The sequence below is a fragment of the Anopheles maculipalpis genome, chromosome 3RL, assembly GCF_943734695.1.
Source record: "Anopheles maculipalpis chromosome 3RL, idAnoMacuDA_375_x, whole genome shotgun sequence".
Classification (NCBI taxonomy): Eukaryota; Metazoa; Arthropoda; class Insecta; order Diptera; family Culicidae; genus Anopheles; species Anopheles maculipalpis.
In genome coordinates, this window is record NC_064872.1 from 74,448,370 (window position 1) to 74,475,314 (window position 26,945).

Consider the following 26,945-nt stretch of genomic DNA (forward strand, 5'->3'; position numbering starts at 1 on the left):
GGTGAAAATCGTTTCGATACTGACGGATGCAACACACGTACACATCGCCTACAGTCATAGCAAACCAATGCTGGTTCCAGGACCCCAAACTTATCGGGTCAATAATTTATCATTCACCAAAATATGTGTGTGCGTTATGTGTGTGTGTGTGTATGGGGTAATAATAGATTTCAGCCCTGTTTGCCTGGTCAAGAGACGGCTCAACGGCACTCCGAACGGGGGCGCAGTTTTTGTTCATCTATTAAGAATTGACAGGAAATAAAGCGGACACGTGAGCTAAAGTAGGGAAGGTGTCCAGCCTTTTTAGTTCACAGAAGATTGCGTTATTTGGTCGGGCGAACACGTGCCGATGTATGGAGCTGTTTAACTGGCTCTGTAGAACGTATTGGACTCTTTGAATAGCACAAAATGTGCTCTGCAAATGTCCAGTTTATATAATGAAACTAGACAAGGTCTTTTAAGGGTGATCCAATGGTAGAGGTGACATCAGCACCGGACATGGCAGAACCGGAGTTCAAATCCCTTTCGTACCCGTTCTCCGGTAGTGTTGAGGACTGATTATCCAACTATTTGGTTATCAACAAATCTCGAAAGTCATTCGCTGGCCGGAGTTGACCTCCGAGGAATACAAAAAAATAGGACATAAAATCCGCATATAAAATTCTCTTCTTCAGCGTGTAATCAACGCTTGTAAAACACCAACTTATCTCATCCACATTTGACCTCCAGCGATACTGCCAAGCCGATAATTGTACGAATGGATATTACTGCACAACCGTTGTGCAACGACGATTGGTCACCCCACAACATACGGTGTAATACCCTTTGAGGTTGAAGATTGTTACGAATTTACAGCATCGGAATCGTACAAAGAGACAAGAAAAGCCCTTCACTCTCTTCGCGGTACGGGTACCCTGGTTCCATTCCATTCTTTTCAGTAGCACGAAAATTCCATTCACAAAACGCAAACAATTCGCGCGAAAACGGAAGAACGCGCACAGTCATTCCGCTCCGTCGGGAGGTCTTTTGGGTCGTGTGTGTGTGTGTTTGTACACCCAGTAAGGATGATTGGGAAATGAAATTGTTCTACACGCAGCAATGAAACAAGCCACCACAAAAACACACGGAAGGACGCGTACAATAGGCGTTTTGGGAACGAAACCGATGCTTCCGTCCCATTGGGATGTACCGCCAAGCTTCTCACCGGATGATGAGCGTCCTTTTGCGTGCTCTGGGAAAGCAAAGATTCGAGCAGGGATTGGCTCCAGGTGAGCGGTGGATGGTGCGCGACGACGCTTTTTTTTTTCATATGGCATCGGTGGAATTCCTGGCAGGACATTCTTCGGCAAACGGCTCCCAAAAGAGACCGACCGGGCAATACGAGGCGCTCGCCCAAGGTTCTGCCGGTGGCAAAAGGCATTGAAACCACCAGTGCAAGGGTTTATGCGGTGGACGACTTTGCGTCAAGCGAGAGAGACAATAAAACCAACCGTCGAACTGCAACTATGCGCGAAGTTTTGTTTTGCGGCTTTTTTCCGTTCTTCTGAAAAGTGATAGCAAACGTGGGGAGGGCTTGGAAGGGCAGATAAAAAGGGTGCAGGTGTGGGTAGTTTAAGGGCAGCAAAAAAAAGGCACATACCGAACGTTGCAAAGGCTGCGATGCAACTGTTTTTTGATGAACGCCAAACCTAAAGGTTCATCACACCGAACGCCATGCTTGGGCGGATGCTGGATGAGTTGATGAGTTGGGCAGGCAAGCAGGTTCGGATCACATCAAAGCTTTCGATCGCAAGCGGCCCTATACGCGCGCGTGTGTGTTTGTGTGTAGGAGCGAACACGAAAAAGCTCTGGGATTTTATTGCAATTTTCACACCGATGCACCGACGATGATGTGATGGAACGGGCGGCAACGGCGTGGATGATGAGCGCGTCGCACCGTAACTAACACCGAATCCGATGCGAAACCCTGTAGCTGTGCAACGGTCGGTTTTGATCGACAGTATCATCATTGTTCGTGGCGTTCAGTTTTGGGAAAGGTGCATTTTTGCGCGTCTTCGCAATAAGACTGAGGGGTTTTGGGCAGCAAGAGTTCGCGGTGGCCTCGTTATCAAGCTATCGTAAAGGGTGAAGCAGGTGAAGTATAAGGGCAAGCTTAATTGCGGCAGGTTCATAGAGAGATTGCGCAATGGCAGCGTTAGAGATGAGCGTTTTTTGTGATTTATTATTTAATTTGAAACGAATTTGTTATTAACATAATAAAACTTCAAGGGTTAAACGTTTTATTGTTTGGACTCTGATACTAACTTCTTGACTCAACGACCTGTTAGGTCTTGTTGGCCATAAAATGACAAGATTTATTATTAATGTGTAGACTTATTGATAAGAGAGGACAGTCAGGATGGGATTTGAATTCCAGTATTACGTCAGATCGCCCTCTCTGATACTAATGTTGAGGTTTGATCAAATCTTGTTAAGATTGCATGTTAAAATATTGTTTTGAGAACTTTATTAGATCAAATGTTGGTTAAAATATGGCTCTGAAATAAACCATTCCAAACTCTTACTCATACTCGATAGGAACGGTTGATCTACCGTGGAGTAACTCTCACAATACTCTCGGCGTGAAACATGCTGTAAGACAACAAACAAAGCAGCGCCGCGTTCTAGCGTCCACAGCCATCAGATGGTATCCCCCACCGGTCACACTAAGGGCACGTAGGGCACATCAGCTTCGTACGAGACGAAAACAGACAGCATCCGCCGTAACAAAGGGCAGGTCGAGGAGGTTTTGGGTTGCGAACGGCTACGATTCCGCGACCGGCGGCGTTACAACAGCACGCGTCAATTGTTGTGCACTTCCTCAATCTAGCACCGTGTCGAACAAGTCGACAAAACCCTACCGATCGTACTTAGAGGGCTCAGCAAGCGTGTGTGTGTGCATTTTCGTAGAGAAGCCGTGATTGACCTTCACCTTCGCCCATTTCATTTCCTCCAACAAACTTATCACGAAACTCACCTCAACACAGAGTACGAAAAATGCTGTTAAAGGGACTGTTTGTGCAACGGCGCACACGAAACCGAAACAAGGCTCTTCCTAAGCGCGTAAAACTTAATTGCCATAAATTATCTCGATCTCTTTAGCTGCAGCAGGTCCAGCGTGCAGCGTTTATCCCTGGCGTTAGCCACGCACCGAGGGGATCGGGACTGTTGGAGTTTTATTGGCGGTGATGCCGTGACATGTTATGTCGCGGCAGTAAACCTACCTCTCTCCATCTCCCCCTCTCTCCCTCTTGCTCTCCGGTTGGTGGTTTGAGGATCGTTAACGTTTTGCACACTCATATGTGAAGAAACCGGAGCTGACCGAAGCAGAAGATTCATTCATTAATTTCCGGCGTTAAGATGCTTATCAGCGACAATCATCATTCTAATGAGCGAGATGAATGGAGCAAAAAACTGAACCCTTAAGAGCAGCGAGCATGGGTTTTCGCACATAGTACAAAGAGAAGGTGTTGCTGGGGCAAAGGAATGATCGTAAAAAGCAAACTTTGTGAACTATATTTACATGCGTACGCGCGGTGGGAAGCTGTTAGTAGCTTCCTTCCGATGATGGAACAAGACGTTAAACTTGAAGTTGCTTAGGCACTAACCAGGCTAAGTGAAAGCAATTACATCCGTCAGCTAGGTCTCATTGGTCTTAATCGTGTTAGCCATTCGCACACAAATGTGAGAACACGACTCTCCCTAGTGTGTTGGTCATTTGCGTAAATGAATGCTTAATGGGAGGTTTTAGAGAGACACTAAAAAAGATAGTCGCATTTAGCTTACAATCTTTTGCGAGATTAATGTGCAAACTTTAGATAGGATGCGTTTAACATTATCTCACCCAACAAATGCACCCTTTAATGTGTTCTTTTGTGATTAACTTTACTTAAAAAGCACTTTAAATGCAAAACATGTGCCCGTACAACGGCCGGTGTGTGTGTGTGTATGTGTGGCGCTACAGCCCTGGAGGTGATCGATGAAGCGGAGAAAAAATCAACTTTCCAAAAAGCTTAGACCAGCGCGACCACCGCGATAGTACCGGTGGCATGACACACATGTAACGCTTCCGCTTCCATCGTTAGCCCTTTCAGCGCATCTTGTCTTTGCAAGATGTTTTTACGGTATCTCACCTGGCCGGGTGGTATCTGATCGCCAGGGTAGGAAACGTACGGAGACCCACTCACACAAGGCCACACAAACACACATACACTAACCATCATATCGTACCGGTGCGATGGAAAACTCCCATGGAAACTGAACGGCAAGCGCCGACCAAACTGCTTGCACAAACGACGTCGCACATACAGAAACTCTCTCAAAGTCAAGTGAATGGCGCGCAGGAAAACATGCCTATGGAAATTTGTAAACCCCCTCCCTTCCCCTCCCACCCGTCGGGGTTCCAGTGTGTAAAAAAATCTACAATTATCATTCAATCGCTCATCAATATTAATCGATGCAGTAGATTTTTCCTACGCCACACCACGAACCAAACGCACCGTAGAGGCAAGCACGCACACCACAGCTGCCCAGCGAACTGGTTCTCTGATTTCGAATTAGATGTCAACTAAGACGCATTCCGATCGGGTGCTGCTAACGTGCGTGCATCCCTTCTCCCACCGATACACCTTTTTGGTCCTTCGAAGCGTACGCGTTAACCTTTCACGCTTCGGTTTTTCGGGGCACACGGGAGGCACCGGGAAAGGGATCTTTGTCTAATGACCGATGACGTCACCGGGGAGGTATATACATACACCCAGCCAAGCCCGGCCATACGTTAACGATAGCTAAACACAAAGAAGCGCGCGTTTTGTTCCCGGTGCCGGTGTTTTGTGATGTGGGAAACGAGATTGTTTCATTTCCCGGTATGCAACAATGATTGCTATCATCACCATGCGGGGCAAAGCGTGGAGGTTGGGGTGGGTGCAGGTTGATGTAAAGATCACGACGTGAGAGTAGGGAGGGGGGGGGGAGGGAAAACCCCCCAACGCTTGCTAGAGCTTATTGCATTCTTGCGGATCGGCAATGACTAAAGCAAGGGGAGTTTGTTGGGTGAATTTTTATTTCTTGGAGACTAGTTTTAGATGTTTTTGTTTGATCTGATGATTCGATCAACGGTTCGTACTTTACTCAATTGATCTACTGATATGATCTTTTTGGGTAGGGAACTAAGGAGTGTTTCAAAAATTACTGCATAAGATCTCGAATTCTTATTCATATCTGAAGAGGGATTCTTGAACTATTAATTTTCGCTGTTCAATTACAGTTGTGAGCTTTGAAATATGTCTATAATACACATACTATCTAGTTGGTTCGGTGGTAAACTCAATACAACAGCAACGAGGACCAAATCCCATTCGAACCTTTCTGTCGCAGTGTTGTTATTATGTTGTTTGTCGTCCTTTTCATATTTTTCCCCTATCCTTGACGCACAAATTTTCATCAGTTTATCACCACTAAATCATTGCTCACGTCAATCTCGAACTACCATAGTGAAGAACACTTCTGCAATTTTAAAATGCTTCTGCATTACGACTTTTAACGTCGGTCAACAAAAGCCGAAGAAATCTTCATTTGCATAACATCCCCGTTTGGCAACAATTTTCGCACCACAAGTACCCAGCACAGCCCAGCATCCACATCGCTCAAGGGCCTTGTGTACACTTTGCCAAGTGTGCTGCCAGTGCTACCGGTCTCTAAGCTGTTGTGATTTTCTTCGGTAATTTCCCGCGTGACTGTATCGATTTTACGAGCCAAGTCAAACCACCCCCTCCGGGGATGGAAGGGGACCAGTACCTTCGACCTTAATGATGAAATCCTGCGGCAAAAGATCGTGATCGTGAAACAGTGCAGGCGTGCACCGATCGATACGCAGTGTTCGGTCGACAGAACGCGATCGAACGGCGGCACCGTTACGCATCGAATGAATAATTAATGCGGCGTGTGCATTGCGATCGACGCGAAAATGAAGTGATCTTTGGTGGGAATGAAGGGAGGTGGGGTGGTTTGCCGGAAGTGCACAGGAACACTGTGTATGTGTGTTGTGCGTTAGGGATGCTGATTTAGTGAACGTGTGCAGGTGCAGCGGTTCGGTCAGAAATCGACACCGGGTGAACACAGCCAAAGTGTGTTCGCGTGTGCCAGCTATCAGCCGGTTGTGATCGTTTGGGGTGGTCTGATCTTGAAACTACCCTCCTCTAAGGCAAAAGGGCCTCTGCACAGCGCAGTGCTCTCCGGTTGTCGGGTGCTGTCGACAGCGACAACGACGATGCCGTGATTGAACGCTTGACGCTTGATGGCAAATGATTGATTTCTTTCATAACTCTCGATGAAGTGTTGGACTAGCACGGGGCAGGGACGGGGTGGTTTCACAGCGCAAGATGGTAGAGATGGGTTGGGAGGGTTGCGCAAAACACGTCTCTAATATGTAGGCACGGTAAGCCGCACGTACACGATTCGATAGTTACGATCAAGGTTTTCTAGGAACGAAGCAGAAGAAGTAGAAAAAAAATCGCTTCACACGAACAGCAAGAACACCTATATTGCACCCGCGTTTGCAGGGCTCTAATCTCAAGGTGCCGCAAATGCATCAAATGAGCGTGCCTGCAGCAAGCAGCACAAAGCTATTGCACAAAGGAGATGTGTTTTTCTTATCTAGGTTTAATAAGACAACATTTTATTGCAACATTAACAGACACTTGTGAGCCTGCCCTGTAGATTAGCTTGTCGCACATCCTGATAACGGCTTCAGGAGTGAAGGACCTCCCAAAAAAAAAAAAAAATAGCTCTCCAATTTTCAATTCTCTCCCTTTTCTACGGAAATGTGTTCGAGGCTAAATAAATTGTAAAAGTGCATTCCAACCGCACTGGATGAATGGCAGATGTTGGCGCATTCCAGTGGTGCGTACGTACGGTGCGGCTCAAAGATCTTAGCCGAGAACTCGGCGAATTGGGGCAATTAAAATGGACAATAAAATGTCTTCAAGTAGGCGCCTGTACGGGGGCTGTGTTCGGGTTGTTCGGGATGTTCCTTTTTCACTGCTCGCCCTGTGTGTGTGTATGTGTGTGTGAACATCATCGATACCGTCCGTCACGCAATGGAAATGGAAGAGCGGAAAATAAAGAAGACGCCGAATGACCGCACATTTGCCCATCATTCCCACGTCGTTACAATTTATTAAAATAATTAAATAATTGAAAATGTGCCTTTTGTTGTGTCTTTTTGCCATTTTTTTTTGGTTGCCGTCCCAAACACTGAAACCAAACCGCAAAAAAATGATTGCGAGTAAAGAAAACCAAGGAAAAATGCATTTCATTTTCGCTTCCCCGCACCGGAGTCGGTCTCATGTCAAGATGTCGAAGTTTGTAAGCTTGGTACCAAGCTTAACGATAAAAATCGAATGAAACAACAGGGGCCAACTATTCGTCATTCATTTCCGTATTGCTGCTGCTGCAAAGGGAATTCTTGAGTTTCTGTTTGGGGCACACACACACACATACACAACAGTAGACAGCGAAGCCAAACCGCTCGATGGTTGATCGAATTGCATATAATGAATGCATATTTTCCGCATGACAGATCTAGCGTAACCGCGTGGCGTAAACGTGATCTTCACCGTTGCATGTCGGTTGTCGCTGGCTCTTCCCGGTTGACGATGACACTCCGGTTGCGTTTTGCTTCCCTGGGTGATAGTTTCACGTATTCCCAATTTGCATTCCCAATCTGGTACTCTCCTCCTCGGAAGACTGCATACTCTGATGATCAAGCTTAAAGTGAGCTTAAAGTCATTCAACAGTGTGCTAGTGCTAGACAAATCAAAAATCGTTTTATTCGTTTTTAATAATTTCCCAAACTTGGAACGGGTGAAAAGCAAATCTTTAAGACGTTTTCCCTCGATACGCTTCGCTGGAGCACTGGGCTGGGAAAGTGTGTGCGAGTGAGGGTACAAGTAAAGAAGGGTTGCATCTACCGTAGGACAATTGATTGACGCACGGTACAAGTGCAGCCAGCCAGTGTAGAGTCATGAATTCTCGAGCGGCATCCGGCCGCTCAGCTTTGACAGCCGTCTTAGACATCTTTCCGATCGTCCACCGATCGGAGCCGTTAGTTGTTCACCTACATTTCAAAAACTTCACGGAAGCAACATCAAACCCATGTCTGAACGTACAGGTCTCGACTGACTTGGCGGTTGTTGTTTTTGCTGCGATACCCGGGGGTTCCAGTGAAGTCATGTTAAAGGTTAGCTGAACGTTAATCGAATGCGACACGGAGTGTCCGACGTCACCTGGCACCAGTCAGAGGTTGTCTCGGAGCAGCAGCGAGAAGTTGGCAACCCAACCAACGATACCTGACGCGTTTTTCCCTTTCAAAGCATGTAACGTGGATGCAAAAACAAAAAAAAAATGCGCCTGAAACGGGTGAACCGCAAAAAAAATCTCCCATAGCACACACCAAACGCTTGTTGTGTGCGTACAAAAACCGCCCCTCATTTGTATTCCACGTTGTCCGCACATCAGTCAATTTTTATATATGCTTTTAGAGAGTGAGCGAGCGAGCTTGGCAAGATGCACCTCGCGTTGATGCAATATCAACTCTTGTTTGTGTGTGTGTTTGGGTGATTTTTTGCTTTCCTCTCAGGTTGATCTTTTCCATGAAAAAGCTGTCGCGATGATGAAGATCGCAGCAGTGTGGGAAAGTGAGGGTCGCAGGGAGTTGAAGGACAGAGAGGGTGTGTGTCGGTGCATTTGATGCACACAACGCGAGTGACGAATGCATTTCACAAACCGGCTACAAAAAACATCATGACGAGCGCGCGTATGTCATTCAGGGCCACATCAAACCGCTTGTGCAAAGGTGGCCGGAAGATTACACGAACTGCACCAATGTAACTCTTCTTCCTCTGGGAGCTAGGCCACAACAACACGAAAACGACAGATGGTCAAACAAGTATTGTGTGTGACGAGAGGTCGTCATTTGTCGTCCAGCTGAGTTTGACGCGATTCAGAGAGAAGTACTCACTGGGAATCGGATTGTAAAGAGTAGTTGAGAAGTTGAAGTAGATCAATTTCGATAGGTTTACTCCGGCGCTTTGAGAGATTTATTTACATAATCGAGAAAAGAATTTATAACTCTCTCACTGGGTTTGAACTCACGACATACGTCTTGACAAACTACAACTCACCCAACTACACCATCGCGGTATCACACTTATGCCACGTTGTGGTGGCAATACATAGCTCAAAACGCATACACAACCAACACAGATTAAATCGTCCAAACCGGAGGTCCTAAATTCAACCACACACTGACATGCGATACTATGCTCCTGTCATCGATCATTCCAACTCGAGCCTTTTCGATATGATTGAGCAACTGTGTTGACAAGCGATCAATTTCGATCGACACTTTCCGATCTGCCGTACCAGCGGATCGTATCCTTTGCCGAACGTCCCGAGCAGGGGATCAGACCCTGCCAACCAACGGCTAACAACAAAGTGAACCGGTTGGTGTGATATTTTTATTAGACTGTCACACGACCGGTGTAAAGTTTTGTCACCGTTTGCTACTTCTACTGCTGCTGTGTCCTCATGGACATGGAACAGATTCGGTAGGTTGGAAAGATCGGTTTTAATACGCTTTTTTCTGTCTTCGTTCTTTGTTGCCCCTTTTGTCGCATGACAGTTCCCTCCCGAGGGAATGAACTTCCTCTCGATTCTGGGAAACGTGTTTTCTCTTTTCCCATCCCATCAAAACCCCCCTTTCTTGTGGGGAAGAAAAGTGAACACTGCGAAGAAAGCACATGGGGGGGGGGGGGAGCTGGGGATGGAAACCGCACAATCAATAGTGAAAAATTTATCATGCGAATTGATACATTTTATTTATCCTCCTCCACCGGTCTGGTCCCCATTCCGCTACACCATTCTGTTCCACGCGCATCGGCTGAGACGATGTCACAGAGGGACAGCCAATGTCCAATGTCCCGGGACGGGAAAACAATCGAGACATAAATCTAACCTTGTTTTTTTTTTGCTCTCTTTGTTTTGCTTTCGCTCTGTTCTTCGCTTCACTCGATTGCCACTCCAAAGCGCGGAGGCAACTTCCGTGGCGCGGCTTTTGCCAACCTTGGCGACTCGTTTCTCGCGGTACGGTCGCGCGCACACGCGTACACGCACCGTCCTCTTCTTGTGCGCCGCGGTGATCGCGAGGCAGCTTGCCAATTATGGGGCTCCCGGGTTTATCGGGGCTCTTTCATCGTAAACCGCTCGATGGCGAGATCGATGGCGAACCCGACCCCGAACGTTGGATGGGTTTTGCTGGCGGAGCCGGTGGTTTACATTCCGGGCGCGCTTGTTCGTTTGATTGCGGCGTTGTTTCGAAGCCAGTTGTCGGCCGTTCGGGATCGATCGATCTGGTTCGATGCAAGGGGCTTGCGAAGTTGCGAAGCTTAAATTCTGAGATCTTTTTGATTTAGGGTTATTGGTTAGTTTTATTGATTTTAAATAGGGTAATGTGGTGTCCATCTGAATCTTGAACCTGTTCGAAGTTCTATCTTATATCTGACATGGATAGTGTTTAGGAATGATTTCAAGCTATGCTGTTTTCAAATGAAAAATCTTCACTTCCTATCGAAGCGAAGTACATCAGTCTAACAGCTCGTCGGCAGTCGAGCACACGATCAGTCGACCTTGATGTTTGATGTACTTTTCCAACGATTTGAAATCCCAAGAACAATGTCACTTAAGCTCGCCAGTGCGCACGGTGTGGTTAGGTGCGCACACCCAACTTGGCCTCTTCCGGTCCTCGACGTTCACCTACCTGCCTGTGACACACCCCTCGGCAGTGTGATGCACAGGAACATTAGCATCATCAAAGCAACATCCATGGCCACTTCCACCACAGTCACATCGTTCCTTCCGTCAGCAGCTTATAAACTTTAGTTCGTCAAGAAGCAACGAAAAAAAAAAAAAAGCGCGTACACACACAAAACCGATCCGATCTTCCTGCCATGGCAAGCCTTTGGACTGCCCGTGAGCATACAGACACACACGCATGCCAACCACTTCACGGTTCGCTGAGAACACCCTTTACGGCTACGGAGTGGCTTTCGCCTTCGCCACGCTACACCGCACACCGATATGTAAACTTCAATTTATAATTTATATGTTCTTGCCTATCGTCGTCTTTGTGCAGATCGTTTCGTGGGAAGGTTTATTACATGGGCGAAGTTCTGCGACGACACAGGAGGTTTGTCAGATTTGTCCCAGCTTTGGGTGGTGGTGAGACAGATGAGAGAATAAGAATGAATAAGGCGCAACAAAAAATCGTCGAATCTGACCGGATGACTGCTATGCTCAAGGTTGGTTGAAGAGTTGATGCGCGTTCAGGTGGTCAGGTCGATATCGGCGTTGAATGGTCGGCAAGTCGCGGGACGACCCCCTTTGCAAGCGATGTTAGGTTCCCGTTAGCTGCAAGCAGTGGACGTCTCTTCATGAGACGAGAGCTTGCCAAGAGATGATGAGAAATTTCTCAAAAAAATCTACATCATTAACTGATCACGAAGGTCAGTACAGCAAGTCGTTCTTTTCAGCATCATGTGGAAAGCATTTCAATCAAAACCACCTGCCCATTCACATACATTGTGGAGTTGCGATAAATCAAACCAATTATTCGATATCAGGAGCTACCGTAGCCACCACACTCGTTAAGCCTGCTAGAATATCCTGTGCAGCCATAAAATTCCCATTTTTCTCACCATAAAACTGGAGCACTGCAGTGCTTGCTGCTCCCTCAAGTTGGAATTAATTACCGTGCGAGTCGTATGGATTTCAGTCTAAACGTTTTATTTACACAGGCAAAGCCATTTCTCTTGGATATACTCCATGGCTAAATACACCCTCTCATTAACGATCACCCGTAAGCTATGCAGGCGCTTAATCTCGATCGATCTGCACGGAGATTAAGGTATTATGAGCCTGCCAAGAAATGCTCATTGCCGTGGCTGATGGCATCAAACCCCAGCTGGGTCAACCTTATGTTACCCTTCACACTGCACTGGGTAGCTATAAAAGTTCCACTGCGGAGCTACTACTGTTGCATATACCGAGCGTACCGAGGGTAATTCGCATTGTCGCAAAGAATTCTCATGAAGGGTAGCTACTCTGGAGAGGGGAGCGAAGCGTTTGGTGGGTAATAAAAATAAAATAAGGTGGTAATGGCACCCCATCAATTATTCAAAAATTTTCTCTCTACGCTCCACCGTGGTCCACCGGTGTGTGAGTGTGCCGTGTCCCCAGGGCGAAGAATCCGTTTTTCCGACCCATTCTCTCTTTTGCTGTCCAGTGCTGGAGAGGGTCCATGTTTGCGGCGTACTGGGAACTCCCTATCCGATCGGGTTGCGGCTGGTCGAATGGAGAATCCTTTCGATATCAACATGGATGCCGAAGGCAATTCTGGACCGAACCGAGTCCGCGAAAGAGTCCATTCGCTTGGAATTGGAGGCTGTCCTGGGCATGGTTTCGAGAAGATGCCCGAGGCTCGCACAGAAGCTGGCATTGGAGATGACTACGTCCAGACTTGCAAATACACATGAACACGGGTAACGTGCATGTTGATGGCGGGAAGAACATGGTACCCGTAGCTTTTCTGAGGCAGTATTTTTTGCCTGTTCGTCCAATGTTGCTTCACTCGCCTGTGCATTCGAGGGAGGTGCCTTAGAGTGTCCCGAGTTTGGAGGCTACCCCCGTGGAGGTCGGTCTACGAATGAGAGGGAGTAAAACTGTTCTACCCTTTTTGTTTCCCTGGAGAATTGGGAAGGCGCGTTTCGATACGGTGAAGGTGCCTTTCCTGAAGCTCCTCAACTTCACCCCCAACCAACCAACCAGCTCCAACAGCTTTGGAGCTTGAGAAATCGTTTGCATGAATGGAAACAAAACGGGCATCAGCATAAAACGTCGGCAAAACATTGATCAACATGTTGTTTCCCGTCGGCCGTACATACATGCATCCATCCACATCGGACTGGTTGCATATTTAATGCAACTGTTCACAATGTTCACCAAACCAAGAAGAAGAAGAAGAAGTAGAAGAAGCTGGCTAACAACTTTGTTGCAAGTTCACGTGATAAAAGCTCTTTTTTGCCTTTTAGTTTCCTTATCATAGCGAGCATGCAACACCGATGGGAAACACCCATTTTCTCGCGAAGAATCGATGCGCATGGGCACTAGACTCGGAAGCCCTGGAGCTCTTGCGCCATGGCGTCTCGTAGGTGACAAGGAACTATGATTGATGTTTGAGGTTAGGTGCTCCTGTCAACCTGTGACACTTTTTCACCAGTTTTGCTTCCGCAGGAATGTGTCCTGTGAGAGTTTTGCTTTTTTTTCCTGCCCCATTTCCACTACGTCAAATAGCGCCACAAAGAGCGCCATGTTCGGGTGACGTTTGCGTGTTGGTTCGCTGCTGCTGTTGCAGCACTCGTCGCTGTGTGTCACTGTTGATTGTAATCTTCCGACTCGAAAAAAAACAAGTGTACTCTCCTCAGAACACGTCAAAAGTCTCCGAATAATCCGAACCACCGTACTAACCGAGGGCGTTTCAAGTACGCGGTGCGGTGAAACCACGGAACAGAAAGCCATAGGGTCCTTCCCTTCAGCGTTTCATTCTACCAGTACCTCACGAACTCACGAACTGTTTCAACGGTTTCGTAAAAACCGAACAGTGCAGCAGAGGGAGAGATCTTAAAGGTTGTGTGCGCCGCTTTCGAAATGATAAATTAGTGGCAGGAAGTCGATGCGGGAGGGTTTTGTGCTTTTGTTGTTGTTGTTGCTGTTGCTGCTGCCCTCAAGGACAGGTCGTCGTGGTCGTGTTTGTTGTTGGCGTGACGGACGGAGTTTTGGAATCCTTGATGGACAGGTACCGTCCACCTCCGATGGGTTGGCTGGGTGATTGGGGCGGCGACTTGAGCAATCGTCAGCGAAACAAACGTGCTGGATGGAAAATCTAGAATGACACGACGGCGTTAGTTGGTAAAATATCCCACAAATGGGAACTCTATAAGGTTTGCAGTATTTTGGGTTAGGATTCAAGTGGTTCTTCGGGTCTATCCTACGTCATACGTGAAGTCCATGTAAAATACTATATTTTGAAGTAAATTTCTTCAAAAGGAACTCTAGAATGATGTACACTTTTCGAGATTTTACAAAATCAATGGACTATCCTTCAAATTGAAGCTATTATTAGTAAATTACTAATAAACGCAGTAACTTTGTGTATTTTACAGTTTTTAGGGTAGAACACTAGACAACTCTTTTTATCGTTCAAATGGTCTCCTGTCAAGACTCATACAAAATAGTACTTTGCCCCGTAGACTCTTCATTCTCGTATGGCAACTTAATTAAACCTAGCTTCAAAACCCCCCCAAACTACATCACTACGGAGTCAACCAGGGCACTTCCGAGACAGCACGTCTATCGGATTGCCGACCAGCGTACAGCAACACAAATCCCTACCCTCGCACTCACTCTCACCCTCTTAGTGACGCCGTCAGCTCCACATGGCGCATCTCTCAACACGCCGAGGGCGGAAACATTTCATTAATCGCTGTTTATCAGTTTTAATTTTTATTTATGCTCGCAACACGGTGCACAGAGTGTGCCCGCATCCAGCAACTTGTCACAACAGGGACAGGCGCACCGCTTGGCGCGTCCGTCCACCATCCTCCAGCAATGTGCCTTGCGCCTTGTGTATGTTTTTGGAAAACTGTGTCAGCTGTGCGTTGGCAGTACCGGTTCGTTCGGAAACACAACAAGATCACAACGGTCGGTCGTTCGGCTGGTCGCAACACGGACGATCGTCTTTGATTTAAGCGTAGCCGAGCGAAACATCGAACGCGCTTACCCCACGTTTGTTGGCAGCTTATCCCGAGGATACTACGGACGGTGGAACCCAGGCTGAGCCGTTCAATTGATTTAAATAACTCCCATGGGAGAATGGCAATGCGTCTGGTGCGGTTGAGCCGAATGGATATCATGTTGGTGGCGTGCTCTAATCAGCTTTAATCAGCCGTGATTTACGACGATCTGTGTTTGTGTTCTTTGCGCGTGTGTGTGTGTGTGTGTGTGCCTCGACCGAGTGTTTTTGGAGATTTGTGGCTCGACAAGTGTGTGGAAACCGTGTAAATTCCATCGAGCTGTGATTCTGCTCGAAATAGTACATAAAACCCAATTCCACTCGATTTGCTGATTTGCACACGTTCGAGGTCAATCATCCTTACCGTCGGAATTTGATGGAATGTCCTCGGTAGCGCTCCACCTCAATTGATTGAACCTAACTGATCAATTGCAGTGTCTGCTCCAGCTTTCCTGCATTCAATTTTGGGATAAGCCGATAGTTGCCGCAATTTCTAAATACTGCCATCTAGTGGTGGTTTTCCATACTGTTTGACATAATTTTATCCACACACCCAGGGGGAACTACGAGGACCAAAAACGTTATCGACTACCTCTCCGAGAGCGAGAAATATGTGTGTGTTGTCCGTATCTCATTTAAATAATATTTCAATTAAAATGGAAAATTTATTCTCCCCCCACCCCATTGTGCCACCCCTGTTCCATCAGACGTACACGTACTCCAAATGAGTTCAGGAGCAGCGACGATCCGTTCGTTGCAATACAGTAGGCTGGTGCGATAAGCTTTGCAGTTTTGTTGTATTGTAGTTTCGCCTTGTGGTTTTTTTCTTCTCCTGTCTCTCTATTTCTTCCACGTGCTGTGTGGTAGACGATTTTATCAAACCCGGTAGCAGTCGGTGAAAGAGCTCGTTAAAATGGCATCGACGCGGTGACTCCATCGGTGGCGACGATGGGGTAGAGAATTTGTTGCAAAAATGGAGATGAAAAATAGTGCTCGGCATCGGCTGGGGTGCTTGAAACATGATGAATTTGTATGCCGTCTATCGCATAGGGGCAGAGAAGGAGGGAAAGAGAGATGGTAAGGAGAGAATGATTCTAATGAAGCTATACGGTCAGTGATATTGCGCAATATCAGTGAATTTTTATGATACACCAAGCCCGGCATTGGTAATATTCAAATCGATCTAAGCTGTATCGATGAACGCATCTGCATTTATGATGCAGTACAAGCATTTGTATCATAAATAAATGTTAAAAAAAAAGTTGAAAATGACTCAGTGGAAATTCATATAAATTATGCTCAAATAGTCAGTCCTAAGTGAGCCATAAATACGTTCATTTTGAATGCTGTTCTTCATTCTGAAACATAAATTGTTATGTTGTGCTCATAAAATTACTGAACTTATGATCGAAAGCGAAGTGTTTTTATTTTAATCTACTCTTCCCAACGGTCCAAACGTCTGACGTCTGATTTGTCGATTTTTTCGTATCGTGCGCGACTCACCAGTGCAACATGAACACGCGACACGATATCCGAGCAACATGTTTTACTGCAACATTCGTGTTAGCAAATTTAGCTGCATATTTGATGAATTTACTTTTTGTTGTGATAATTATACTCAATTTACATGAAAAGATTTAAGTTTTTCTTGAGAAAAAATATGTAAAATAATTATTCTAATCCGTTGTTTTTTGTTTGTTTTTATTTCTTGCAGGTTAAGATCTGGTTTCAAAATCGACGATCCAAGTACAAGAAGATGATGAAAGCGGCGCAGGCACCGGGCGTTGGTGGAGGACTTCCATTGGGTGGACCGAACCAGGGAGGTCACAGTCCGTCACAGCATCAGAACATGCATCAAGGTTGGTGAAGATGGTTTTAAATTTGTAGTTTAGAATAGTTCTTAACATTGAGGTCGTTTTCTAGTTAAGGATCAAAGACTAAAGTGAGCTTTAGAACTTTTCAACATCTTCTTGATTAGAGATTTTCAATCAAATGTTTGTTCTCCTTTTTCCCACCATCTCACAGCACCCGGTGGCGGATCGAGCAGTGGTTCGCCCTCGCATTTCCTACCTCCCGGACACAGTCCAACGCCGTCTAGTACCCCCGTCTCGGAACTATCACCTGGTAAGTGTAGTCAAGTTAATCGGCCCTCCCCACCCTCCACAACGGGGTTGGGATTGGGATTGCTTTCGCATTCATTCACCGTACGCCTGAAGACTAATAGCGCTATTCGCTCACTACTGGCCGCATTCCAGGTCTTAGTCCGCCCTCGCAAGCACCCTGGGAGCAGAAACCGCCACCGCATTGGGCCGACCACAAACCACCGCAGATGGCACCGCAAACGAATCACGCACCTCCGCAACCGACCCATGCACCGCAGATGGGTGGCTACGTACCTCAGTACTGGTATCAGCCGGAAACGAACCCGTCGCTGTTAACGTAAGTGGAACTTTTTCGTTTGAACATTTATTTTCTCCGCTTTGGACAGATTGAACTTAAAAGGAGAAAGAATTTTGCACTGTGTTTACAATAAAATAATTAAAATATTGCTTCTTCTTTTCTGTTTTCTCTCTTGTTTTTTCTCTCCAACAGAGTGTGGCCAGCGGTTTAACATAACGAGAATGTAAATTATAATTTTAACCATCCCTAGTGCTTAAGCAACGGTAAGAAATAACTCTCCTAGATAAGTTGGGTGGGCGATATAGGTCGGGCGAACGGGCCTATTACTGCCGGCCAGGAAACCCTTAGAACAATGAAACCCCCGCGGAAGAAACGCAAAAACAAACAAAATCAGGAAGCAGGACACAATTTAAGCATAAAAACATTTAAAAAAGGACAACACACACTCACACACAAAGATGGCAACCGGTCAGATATTAAGCAGGGGTTCCTTTCAAAGACAAAACAGCAAGACATCCACATCCTAAGTTTTAACGCTGGCACGTGATCTGTTCATTTTATACTAACGTTTATGGGAAACGGAACTAGAAAACACAAAAAGCTGCTCCTGGTGCGATTTCCTCCAGAAACAGACGTGTTGTAACTGTCTTCTCTTTCTTTTTTTTTCGTGTAGTAATATATTTGTTTCGAAGCTCGATTCGATTTTGCATCGGATTGGCAAAACGAGCTAAACAAAAACCACGCTTTCGGGGGTTCTGTATATTTGCGGTGTTTTTGTTCCGTTTGATAAATGTTACTTTTAATTAGCGAGATGTGCGACGAATGCTTTTAGCCCAGTGTGTGTGTGTGTGTGCGCGCGCGTGTTTTGTTTTTAAAGTTCGCCAACTAAACCGGGATGGGATCGGGATCAGCTCAGCTCGTCCAACCAGGTCTAACGCGGTACAATCGGAATAGGTTCTGTGCAATATTTCTTAAGCGTGTTTACACAAATGCCACGTATTCTTTAGTATGTACGGGTTGGACTTGTACCGTGCGGCTTGATAATTAGCGGTCAAAATCGATCGAAACGTTGTTTTTCGGGCTGTTTTTCTTTTTGAAAAGTCATCACATTAATTCCATGAGTGTCTGTTACTTAAGAGCTTAATTTAATCTTACTTTCGATTCCAAGCACAATACTGCTGTCAGAAAATCCTCAACTAATTCCACTTTTTTTTTGTCACTAAAGCTGAAAAACCGCCATTTTGAACCCTAAACTACTTAGAACAGAGTGATCAGTAACTATTTTAAAAGTCTCAACAAACAAAACCACACACAGTTCAATGTCGCTGTAAGCATTTTAACGTAGAGCGAAGCTTGCCAACAAGATCGTGCCCTGTAGACATGCGATCTCACACGCCAGCTCTACCTAAATCGTCGTGGTAGTCCACAGACGGTGGCGTAAGTTTTTCTTTTGTCAAATTTTGGAGGAAACGAATTGATCGAGCTGACAGGGCTTTCAGATACGGAAAAAAGCGTGCATACCAAAACGTTGGCAGGCAATTTTAAATGGTAATTTTATTCGGCTAGAAGCAACAACAACAAAAACGGCGAAAGAACTGTCCCAGATTGCCACGTGGATGGATTCGATTCGTTTCGTAAACGCGACAACCAACAAAACAACCAAAACCCGCCAAAACGAGGGATAAGCTTTTATTTCACCACTCACACACACACACGCTCGCACACGTACAGACAGACAAACACAAACATGCTGCGAAAACATGATCCGGAAAAGCTTGCGAACAAGCTCCAACGACGCTTCTGTGCCCTGTGTTTTTTGTTTGTTTGTTTGTTTTATTTTAATTGTTCTTTTTAGCAAGCAATTTTTTTGTACATAGCAGATTTAAACGCATGGCCCTATATAGATGGGGACACCTATACATACAATAATGCTATTGAAACAAAACTATAAGTAAAACAAAACTTATTGACTAACAATTTAGAAGCGATAGAAGCGCTAGAATAATGATATCGGTAGGGTGGCGAAGCGAGAAAAACAAAACACATGAAAGTATTTAATTGAAAATGAAACATTTTAAAACACAGACACACACATACACGGACATAAAAAAAACACAACCCGATACTAGAACTTGATGGTGTAACGATTTAAGGTAGCGATATATAGTGAGTACTGTACTGTACTGCAAAACAGTAAAGAAGGTGAAATAAAATTGAAAAGCAAAACAATGCAAAAAAGTGAAAAAAAAGAAAGGATTTTTTAGAAAGAATAGAAAGAATGCAAATAAAATGAAACAAAGTGTTAAAATCAATGCTGAATTTGTAAAACAAAACAACAATTTTTAAAAATATTCTGAAACAAACAAGTGAAATGTGTTCGGAAAAGCAAGGTGGGAAAAGTAAGTAAAACAACAAACAGTAGCAAAACGCACATACGGTAAACCCAGAACAGAAAGTAAAAGATAACAGAACACACACACACACACACACACACACACACACACACACACACACACACACACACACACACACACACACACACACACACACACACACACACACACACACACACACACACACACACACACACAATTACACAATACAATGAAACAAAAAGAAAGGAGAAAACAAACTGTTTTAATGCTGTGACTGAAGCTAGCACAAGTGTCTAGTTTCAAAGAGGAAGAAATTAAAATAATAAACAAACGAGCAAAAATCGTAACTGAAAAAATCCAAAAAATGAGTTTGTTTTCTCCCGTGCATTACCCTTCATCTCTTACTCTATTTCTCTGTGAAATTCACCCAAACCAACCCTATTCAACTTCGTTTTGCTTCGTTTCACCAATTTTTGGGTTTGTTTTTCGAAACAAGCTGAATGGTGTTGTAATTAAACGAAGCACACATTAGAAAGAGAATCTTGTGGCGGAGCCGTAGCCAAGCAGGCTTCAGTGTGCACATGGGGAACATGTGAGGACGCAGCAGTTTCAGCGCAGTACAGTAAGCATGCAATTAGGCAAACATTTTGTGTATGTATATTGACAAAAATTTAAAAGAAAAACGACAAACAAGCGGTATTAAAGATTATTATGAAAATTGAAATTTGAATGTTTGGTGCATTTTTTCGTACGATTTGGTTTGTGAAAGAAGATTGCTTTTTGTTGGCACTAGTTGGAATGCGAATCTGCATAGTTAAGGTAAGTTTATTTTTGTTTCATTTAAAGCTTTTTCTACAACCAGTGGCAGATTATCCTATGGGCTGCCAGGAGCCTCGCAGACAAGGGATGAAGCCCGAGAGAGAAACTTCACCGATCAGGGGATGAAGGAGCCTCCGGTTATGAGGATGAAGGTGTGTCAGTTGCACCATCCCATTATGATTTTGTAATACGAGTAGTCAATTTCAAAACATTCAAGATATTCCCTTCAAGATGGCCTCTGCAATAGCTCCGTCAGTAGCTGTCCAAGGAGCTCGATAGCCTCGAAATAACCTCTAAAACTCCCACCAGATTTTCAGCGAGCTTGCTTATAAATCCAGATAATCAGTTATTTTATCTCCCTTGAGCCGATCCGATGCTGAACGGGTCGCTGACTATCAGCATTCTGCTGGGTCCCAACTATCGTATCATTCCGACTTTGACTAGTTTCTACCACCGCCAAATAGCTTAGCTAGTCCCACTTGCACACACCGTCAAAGACAGTCCTTAGCCGTTGGGAAATTACGATTGTCCTCCGTTACTTGTACCCGTAGAGGACTACAGGACGTATCAGTGTGCGATACATTGCGCTTTTCGTATGGTGCCAGAGTCCTATGGATTGCGTGCACCTTTAGGATTCGCTACTTACGTTGTTACCCGAAATTACGATCGTGCCAAGGTAACAGAACTCCTCTACCGCCTCGAGATCATCACCGTTAACTGATGTTCAGTTTCTTACACTGGCAAAGCAGGTATTTTGTCTTTGGCACAATGATCCTCAATCCAATTCTGTTGATGAGAAGTAAAGATGCAATCACTTATCAATCTGAATAATAAAAATCTACTAAATGGAACTTTCTTGGGGGGTGCATGGTGGTCTAGTTGATGGCGGCTACAGATTTCAATTAGCAAGGATTGATATCAATTCTCATCCGATTTGACACGTCCGTACGCTGGTTTGACTTGACTGTACAGCTTCACAGGTGAGTATCCACAGCAAGTCAAAAACCCAAAAACTGCATTAACTAGATTAAGCCACAAAGCCAGTGATCATTTATTTAAACACAAGGAACAAAAAATCAAGTGCCTATATGAAAACTGAATGAAGTGTGTACGACTCCCTCAAAGCAAAATGGAAATCGGAATAGCTCCAAAGCAACGAAAGAGAGGACAACTGTACGGAGCTTACTATTGGGATGGAAAAGAAGAAACCACACAAAAAAGCAGCTCACCAAGATGTGCGTGTCCACATGAGCGAAACTATCTTATTCTGTCTCGATCCGTTTCAATGTCGCCGACTTGGTGGTGATGGTGGTTCCCCGATGTCACTGCACTTCTTCTGCCGGCCGGAACCAGCTGGTAGTACGTAGTACAACGCTGGTTGCGTTCGGTAAGGTTGATATTACAATCGCGAATGATCACCCCCACCCGTCCAAACCATCCAATTTTCCTTCCAACCTCCTCAACCGATCACTCAAGCCGATGCCCGTTCCGTCAGCAAATACAAACACGCGACAGGGTGTAATTATGACAGTTTTGCTTCCATGTTTTGATGGTTTCGACAGTACGCCGCGAGGGAGAGGGTTGATCGGTGCAGGGGTGTTTAACGTGTGGTAACGTTTGCTTTATTTTCAGTTTCATTTCACAGTGCGTTTGCTGCTTCTTTTCCACCCTTTTTTTTCCCCCTGCATAGCCCGTACTTCGTTTGGTTTGGGATAATTTTTGTCATTGTGGCTTCGGGTTTGGTCTGAGCGTTTCCCGTACTAACGTGTAGCCTGCCTTGATCGAACTTCCGACAAGGAATAGAGAGAGAGAGAGACAGAGAGGGATAAAATGTCGATTCGTACAGATGTCTTTCGGGTTAACGGGAATTCAATGTTAATAAATGTCATGTACTCTGTAATTATCCCCCTTTCCTGTCAGCCCTTCCCGTATCCCAGTCCGTAGCGTAGCCGTGGCTCCCTTGAGATTTCTGCCTACAACCGAAGCTCCAGCAGAACCGACTGACTGGCAACACCATGTCGGCCATTGTCGGTCGGTTGTGTGCTCTTTGGCGAGCGTTTTGGGCGGCGTATCCTTCTGTTCTTTAGTTTTCTTTTTCGTTTTTCTAGTTTGTGTGTTTCGTCGTTCGATTCGGTTGATGCAGTTGGTGCAGTTTCTGTGGTTGCCCTTCTCTCTGCTGACACACACACACACTGGAAACAGCCGGCCGAGTTTTGTGGTCTTATCGTACGGTTGCATGCTACCGTGTGCTACTATACTCCTCCCTTTGCCATCCTCTATGTGTGTGTGTGTGCGTATCGTCACGGATGGGAAGGAGGAACCCATGCACCCGTGCACCCGGTAGCAGTCACATAAATTGCTCGCAACATACAGTCATGCAGTCACGCAGTCCTAGGGTGGTAGGCAGAAAGAGTAAGGGAAGGTGGAAAAAGAGGGTAGTACATATGCGCCGCATGTCGCCAACCGCATCGAACCGATGCCATCCGCCTTGAAGCTTTAAGAAGCGCTTGCTGGAAAAACGGGAACCCCCGTTCCAAATTTAATCGTAACAAAATGGATGAAAAGAGAAGCAATGGAAAACGAGGACGGAAGAGGGGGGAAATGAAATGAAAAACAAAAAAAAAGTGAGCATCATGATGGCACCCTGCGTTGCGTCGAAGATAAGTACGATAGAAAATCCGGCACACCAAAGGGAAAACTCATTCCCACCTGAATGGAGGCGAAAAGTGTCGTTCGCAAGTTGCGACGACCGGCACATTTCCCACCGAAAGTCGGTTTGCAAATCTTGCCACGCTTGTGTGCTGGGTAACGAGCTTAAACTGTGTGCCGTGCATGAGTGCCAGCGAAAAGAACAGCAGCAGCCCGTTCCGAGTAGAATCGCCCATCGAATCGACGGGTGATGATCGGAAATGTGTATTATTAAAAGATTTCAATGCCTTCAATGGCTCACCATGTGGTCGGTGTGCTAATTTTGTGTGGTCAACGCTTCCAGCCCAGAATGTCACAAGGAGGATTAGGCACGGAGATGGTCTTTTTTTAGATGTTTTCGAGTGTTGGATTAACCGTGTTTGCTTTTTCGTGTGCATGTATGTTTTGGTGGGCTGTTCTGTTGATGGTCGGCTGAAGCTCGGCGGGTGGTCACCTAGGTTGACACGGTAAAAGACAATGGTCCGTGAGAATTAGGTGCGAAAATGAAAATTTTGCTTATGAATAGTGTGGAAGGTAGGACAGATTTGAGCAACTCTGATTATAGAAAGTATATATTTAAACGATTTTTGAAGTATTTACAAATATTTGTTTAAAATTAAATATTTTGAAGTATGAAGAAGAAGTAACTTTTTATAATATGCATATAAAATAAAATTCTACGCGTAAGGGCTTTCATTTGAAAAGAAAAAAAATGTGTTGCTAAGATGTTTAACGATTTTTTTTAATAATTTTGTTTCGTGCCAAAGTTTTACGACGCTTTTCCATATATTTTCCGGTTCGTCCCGTGATGTTTAGAGGGTTTCCAATTTTTCTTGTTGTTTTTGTTTTTCAGAAAAACCTAGAAAATTTGTATAATTTGGTTGTTGTTAGTTATAAAGTTTAAAATTACACCATATTCTATTTTTTGCATTATTTACAAAAAACAACCTGTTTTATTCTTTACAAGCAGCAATGCAACTTGTAAATTAACATTGAATCTACATTTAGCAAGAATTTTCTCGGCTTTCGGTATAAACAACTGAGCAAAATACAATCATTTTATGGCAATTATTTTACACAATTAAAAGCACCGAAACACATCCCGAATATACGTATATAGTGAAAGTTTAAAGTTTAGTTGCAAACAAGCATCTTCTGCGATTCTAAGAACATATTAATGATATTTTAAATGTTTAAAAAATGTTCTAGTTTATTCTTTTCAACATACTAAACGTTTTATCCATCGTTCCCCTGTGAAACTGGACAAAAAGTCAAATAAAAAATATTTCATTACCTGCAAAAAAAATTACAAATTCTGAATTCAAAAGTACAAATTATGAATTCAAAAATCATAGAAAACCCTGTTTTCTAAAAAGTGTTTCGATTCCATTTATAAAAGAAGAGATTTTGGTCCCTAAGGAGTAAGTTGTATGTGGTTTTTAGGAGTCAATTAGCGTCTACTTCATTTTCTTGGGATCAACGACATAAAAGGTCACGGCAGCCATTGAATGGCTTTCTAGACTATCTGATACCTCACAGTTGGACAGTCAGTTATCACTACGGGGGAACGGTCCGGATGGGATTGGAACTCCGGTTCTATCATGTGAAGACCGGCGTCACTCTCATACTGACCTAGTTGGCTATTTTATCAAAGGATGTTTTCGGAAAGCAGTTCAATGATTGGGTGCTAAAGCGAGCATATCGATCAAATCTAAGCAGAAATAGACTATTCCGAGATTTTTAATTCAATGGTACAAAGACATAACCTAGCTGCTTTATTGTTAAGTCATAGAAAGTAGAAAAGAGTCATAACACCAGTGACCGAGAATAGGAAAGGTATAGAAAATACGAGCGGATGATAGTAAGCCTCGACAAAGCCATCACGACATGCACTCTTTACTGTCAATCACCCAACGTTTGTCGGTTCCAAATTAAGAGAAAAAAGCAGATCTACTTGCATTCGCTTTCCAGCTGATTGCTCTCCATTTCTTACCGTCAACAACGTTTGCAAATTAGTTCGATTCGTTTGAAGTTCGCTCCATTCTACCGGCCGGTACCTCCTTTTGGGCTTTCCCGAGCGTTAAGTGGCCGGAAAATTTTAATCTACTTTTTATTACCGTCCGGATCGGAAAACGCCCGCCAAACAGTGACGACATTACGTACAGTGATCACAAACGTGATCACAAAAAAAGAACCGCCCTTGATCGAGACGGTATAGGGAAATGTGGCATTACGTGTGTGTGTGTGTTTTTTAAAGGTTTGCTTTCTGCTCTCTAGCCGCATTGATTCATTCGCGCCTCCTTTTAAGGGACCGCGCAGGCAGCTACGCAGCACGGAAGAATTGATACAAAACTGTTTGCGAAAAAAACAATCCGATGGACACGATCATGCGTGCAGCAATCCTTATTTGAATGTGTTCTGATACCAATCGGTAGTCTAGGAAATAGGTCTAGAATTGAGCTCCGGTTGATGCTGATGTGCCATGGTTTCTTTTGGATTTTACGTAATGCTAGGGCACTCCGGTCCCGAGTGGTGGTATTTAATTTCAAAAAACATCAACCCGACCCTTTTTCTGATACCGATCACCCTCGCCGAGTGTGACCGTTTATGGACTTGGTGCCTGGTGGTGGTGGATTGGGTTTTATTCGTCATTGAATAGGTTTCGAGTTCTCGGTACGTTCCGCCCAGCTCTGCTTACAGTGGGCTGTACTTGGTGTACAAAAGGATTTTTCGTTTCCAAGCGTGTTTCTGTGATTTGGAGAAGTTTTTTACGCCGGGACAGCAGCAATCTTCAGTTACTGGTGGCTGGAATTAGAATAATGTTTTACACGCAAGGTCCGAGGTTCGAATCCCATCAAGTAAGTGGCGCTAGCAAATCTCGCAAACCTTCAAAAAGCTGGCATGATCTAGCAAGTCGTATAGCCAAGAACAAGGAGAATAGTTTCCAGGCATTCCACTGTCACAAGGGTTCTAGTAACTTCAGTTTCGATTTATCATCCTGACATTATGATATTGATTTATATATGATAAACTTATATATTAAGGACTCTCCCAACAAAGATATCTCAAGTTCGTTTTTTGCGAGGAACATTAAAAACTTGGTATCGTCTTCCGAGACCATGTTTCCTACTCCCTTTCCTAAACCTGACTATCTCGATCCCAGCCGGAAGTTCACGTTCCCTGCTGTTCCGTCGGAGTTCCTGGGTGCAGTTTTGCGCAATTTCTCCTCATTACACTCCTTCCACCCGTGGCCTACCCGAAACAAAACCGTCCCGCCCATCTTCTCGCACAAAGAGAGTAACGTTTCATGAAGGTTTTTGTGTGCGTTCGCCTTGTTCCTTGCAATCGAATAATGTACGTTCGTATTCCGTTACATGCCAAAGCGAAGGCCTACAAACAATGGAAGGGACGCTGTAGATAAAAACCAATGCGAAAAAAAAACGCAGGAAACACATTGCGCTTTGTGGGTGTTCAAGATGATGCAGCGCAAAGGCAAGACGAGATGGGTGGGTTGTGCAATTGAGTGATTTAAAAAATAGAAAACAAGGACTTTTGAATCGTGCTGAAGACAATTGGAAAAAAACGGCGCACAAAATATGTCTGAAGGATCTCCCTTGGCTTGGAGGAACGCAGCTTTAGATTGCCTTGTTGCGTCAAGGATGGTTTGCTCAAGGGATAACGGTTGTAACGCAATAATTGTGTGTGAATGAAGTGTTGTG

The 26,945-nt window shown here is 44.7% G+C and overlaps 2 protein-coding genes across 5 annotated transcripts in view; one reads left to right on the top strand and one right to left on the bottom strand.

The window, feature by feature from the left end:
* The window catches only part of LOC126562685 (homeotic protein distal-less), a 47,008-nt gene extending 29,376 nt beyond the window's left edge, over positions 1-17,632 (top strand). For 2 of the 3 annotated variants that reach the window (XM_050219248.1, XM_050219249.1), the window contains exons 4-7: positions 16,659-16,803; positions 16,970-17,065; positions 17,185-17,383; positions 17,537-17,632. In XM_050219248.1, the coding sequence (XP_050075205.1) occupies positions 16,659-16,803; positions 16,970-17,065; positions 17,185-17,383; positions 17,537-17,555 (459 nt within the window). In that variant the 3' untranslated portion in view covers positions 17,556-17,632. Of the gene's footprint in view, positions 1-16,658; positions 16,804-16,969; positions 17,069-17,184; positions 17,384-17,536 lie in introns of all 3 variants that reach the window. The other variant, XM_050219250.1, reaches the window with a different exon arrangement.
* The window catches only part of LOC126562508 (G protein alpha o subunit), a 287,823-nt gene that overhangs the window by 194,193 nt on the left and 66,685 nt on the right, over positions 1-26,945 (bottom strand). The gene's annotated exons all lie outside the window — the stretch shown is intronic.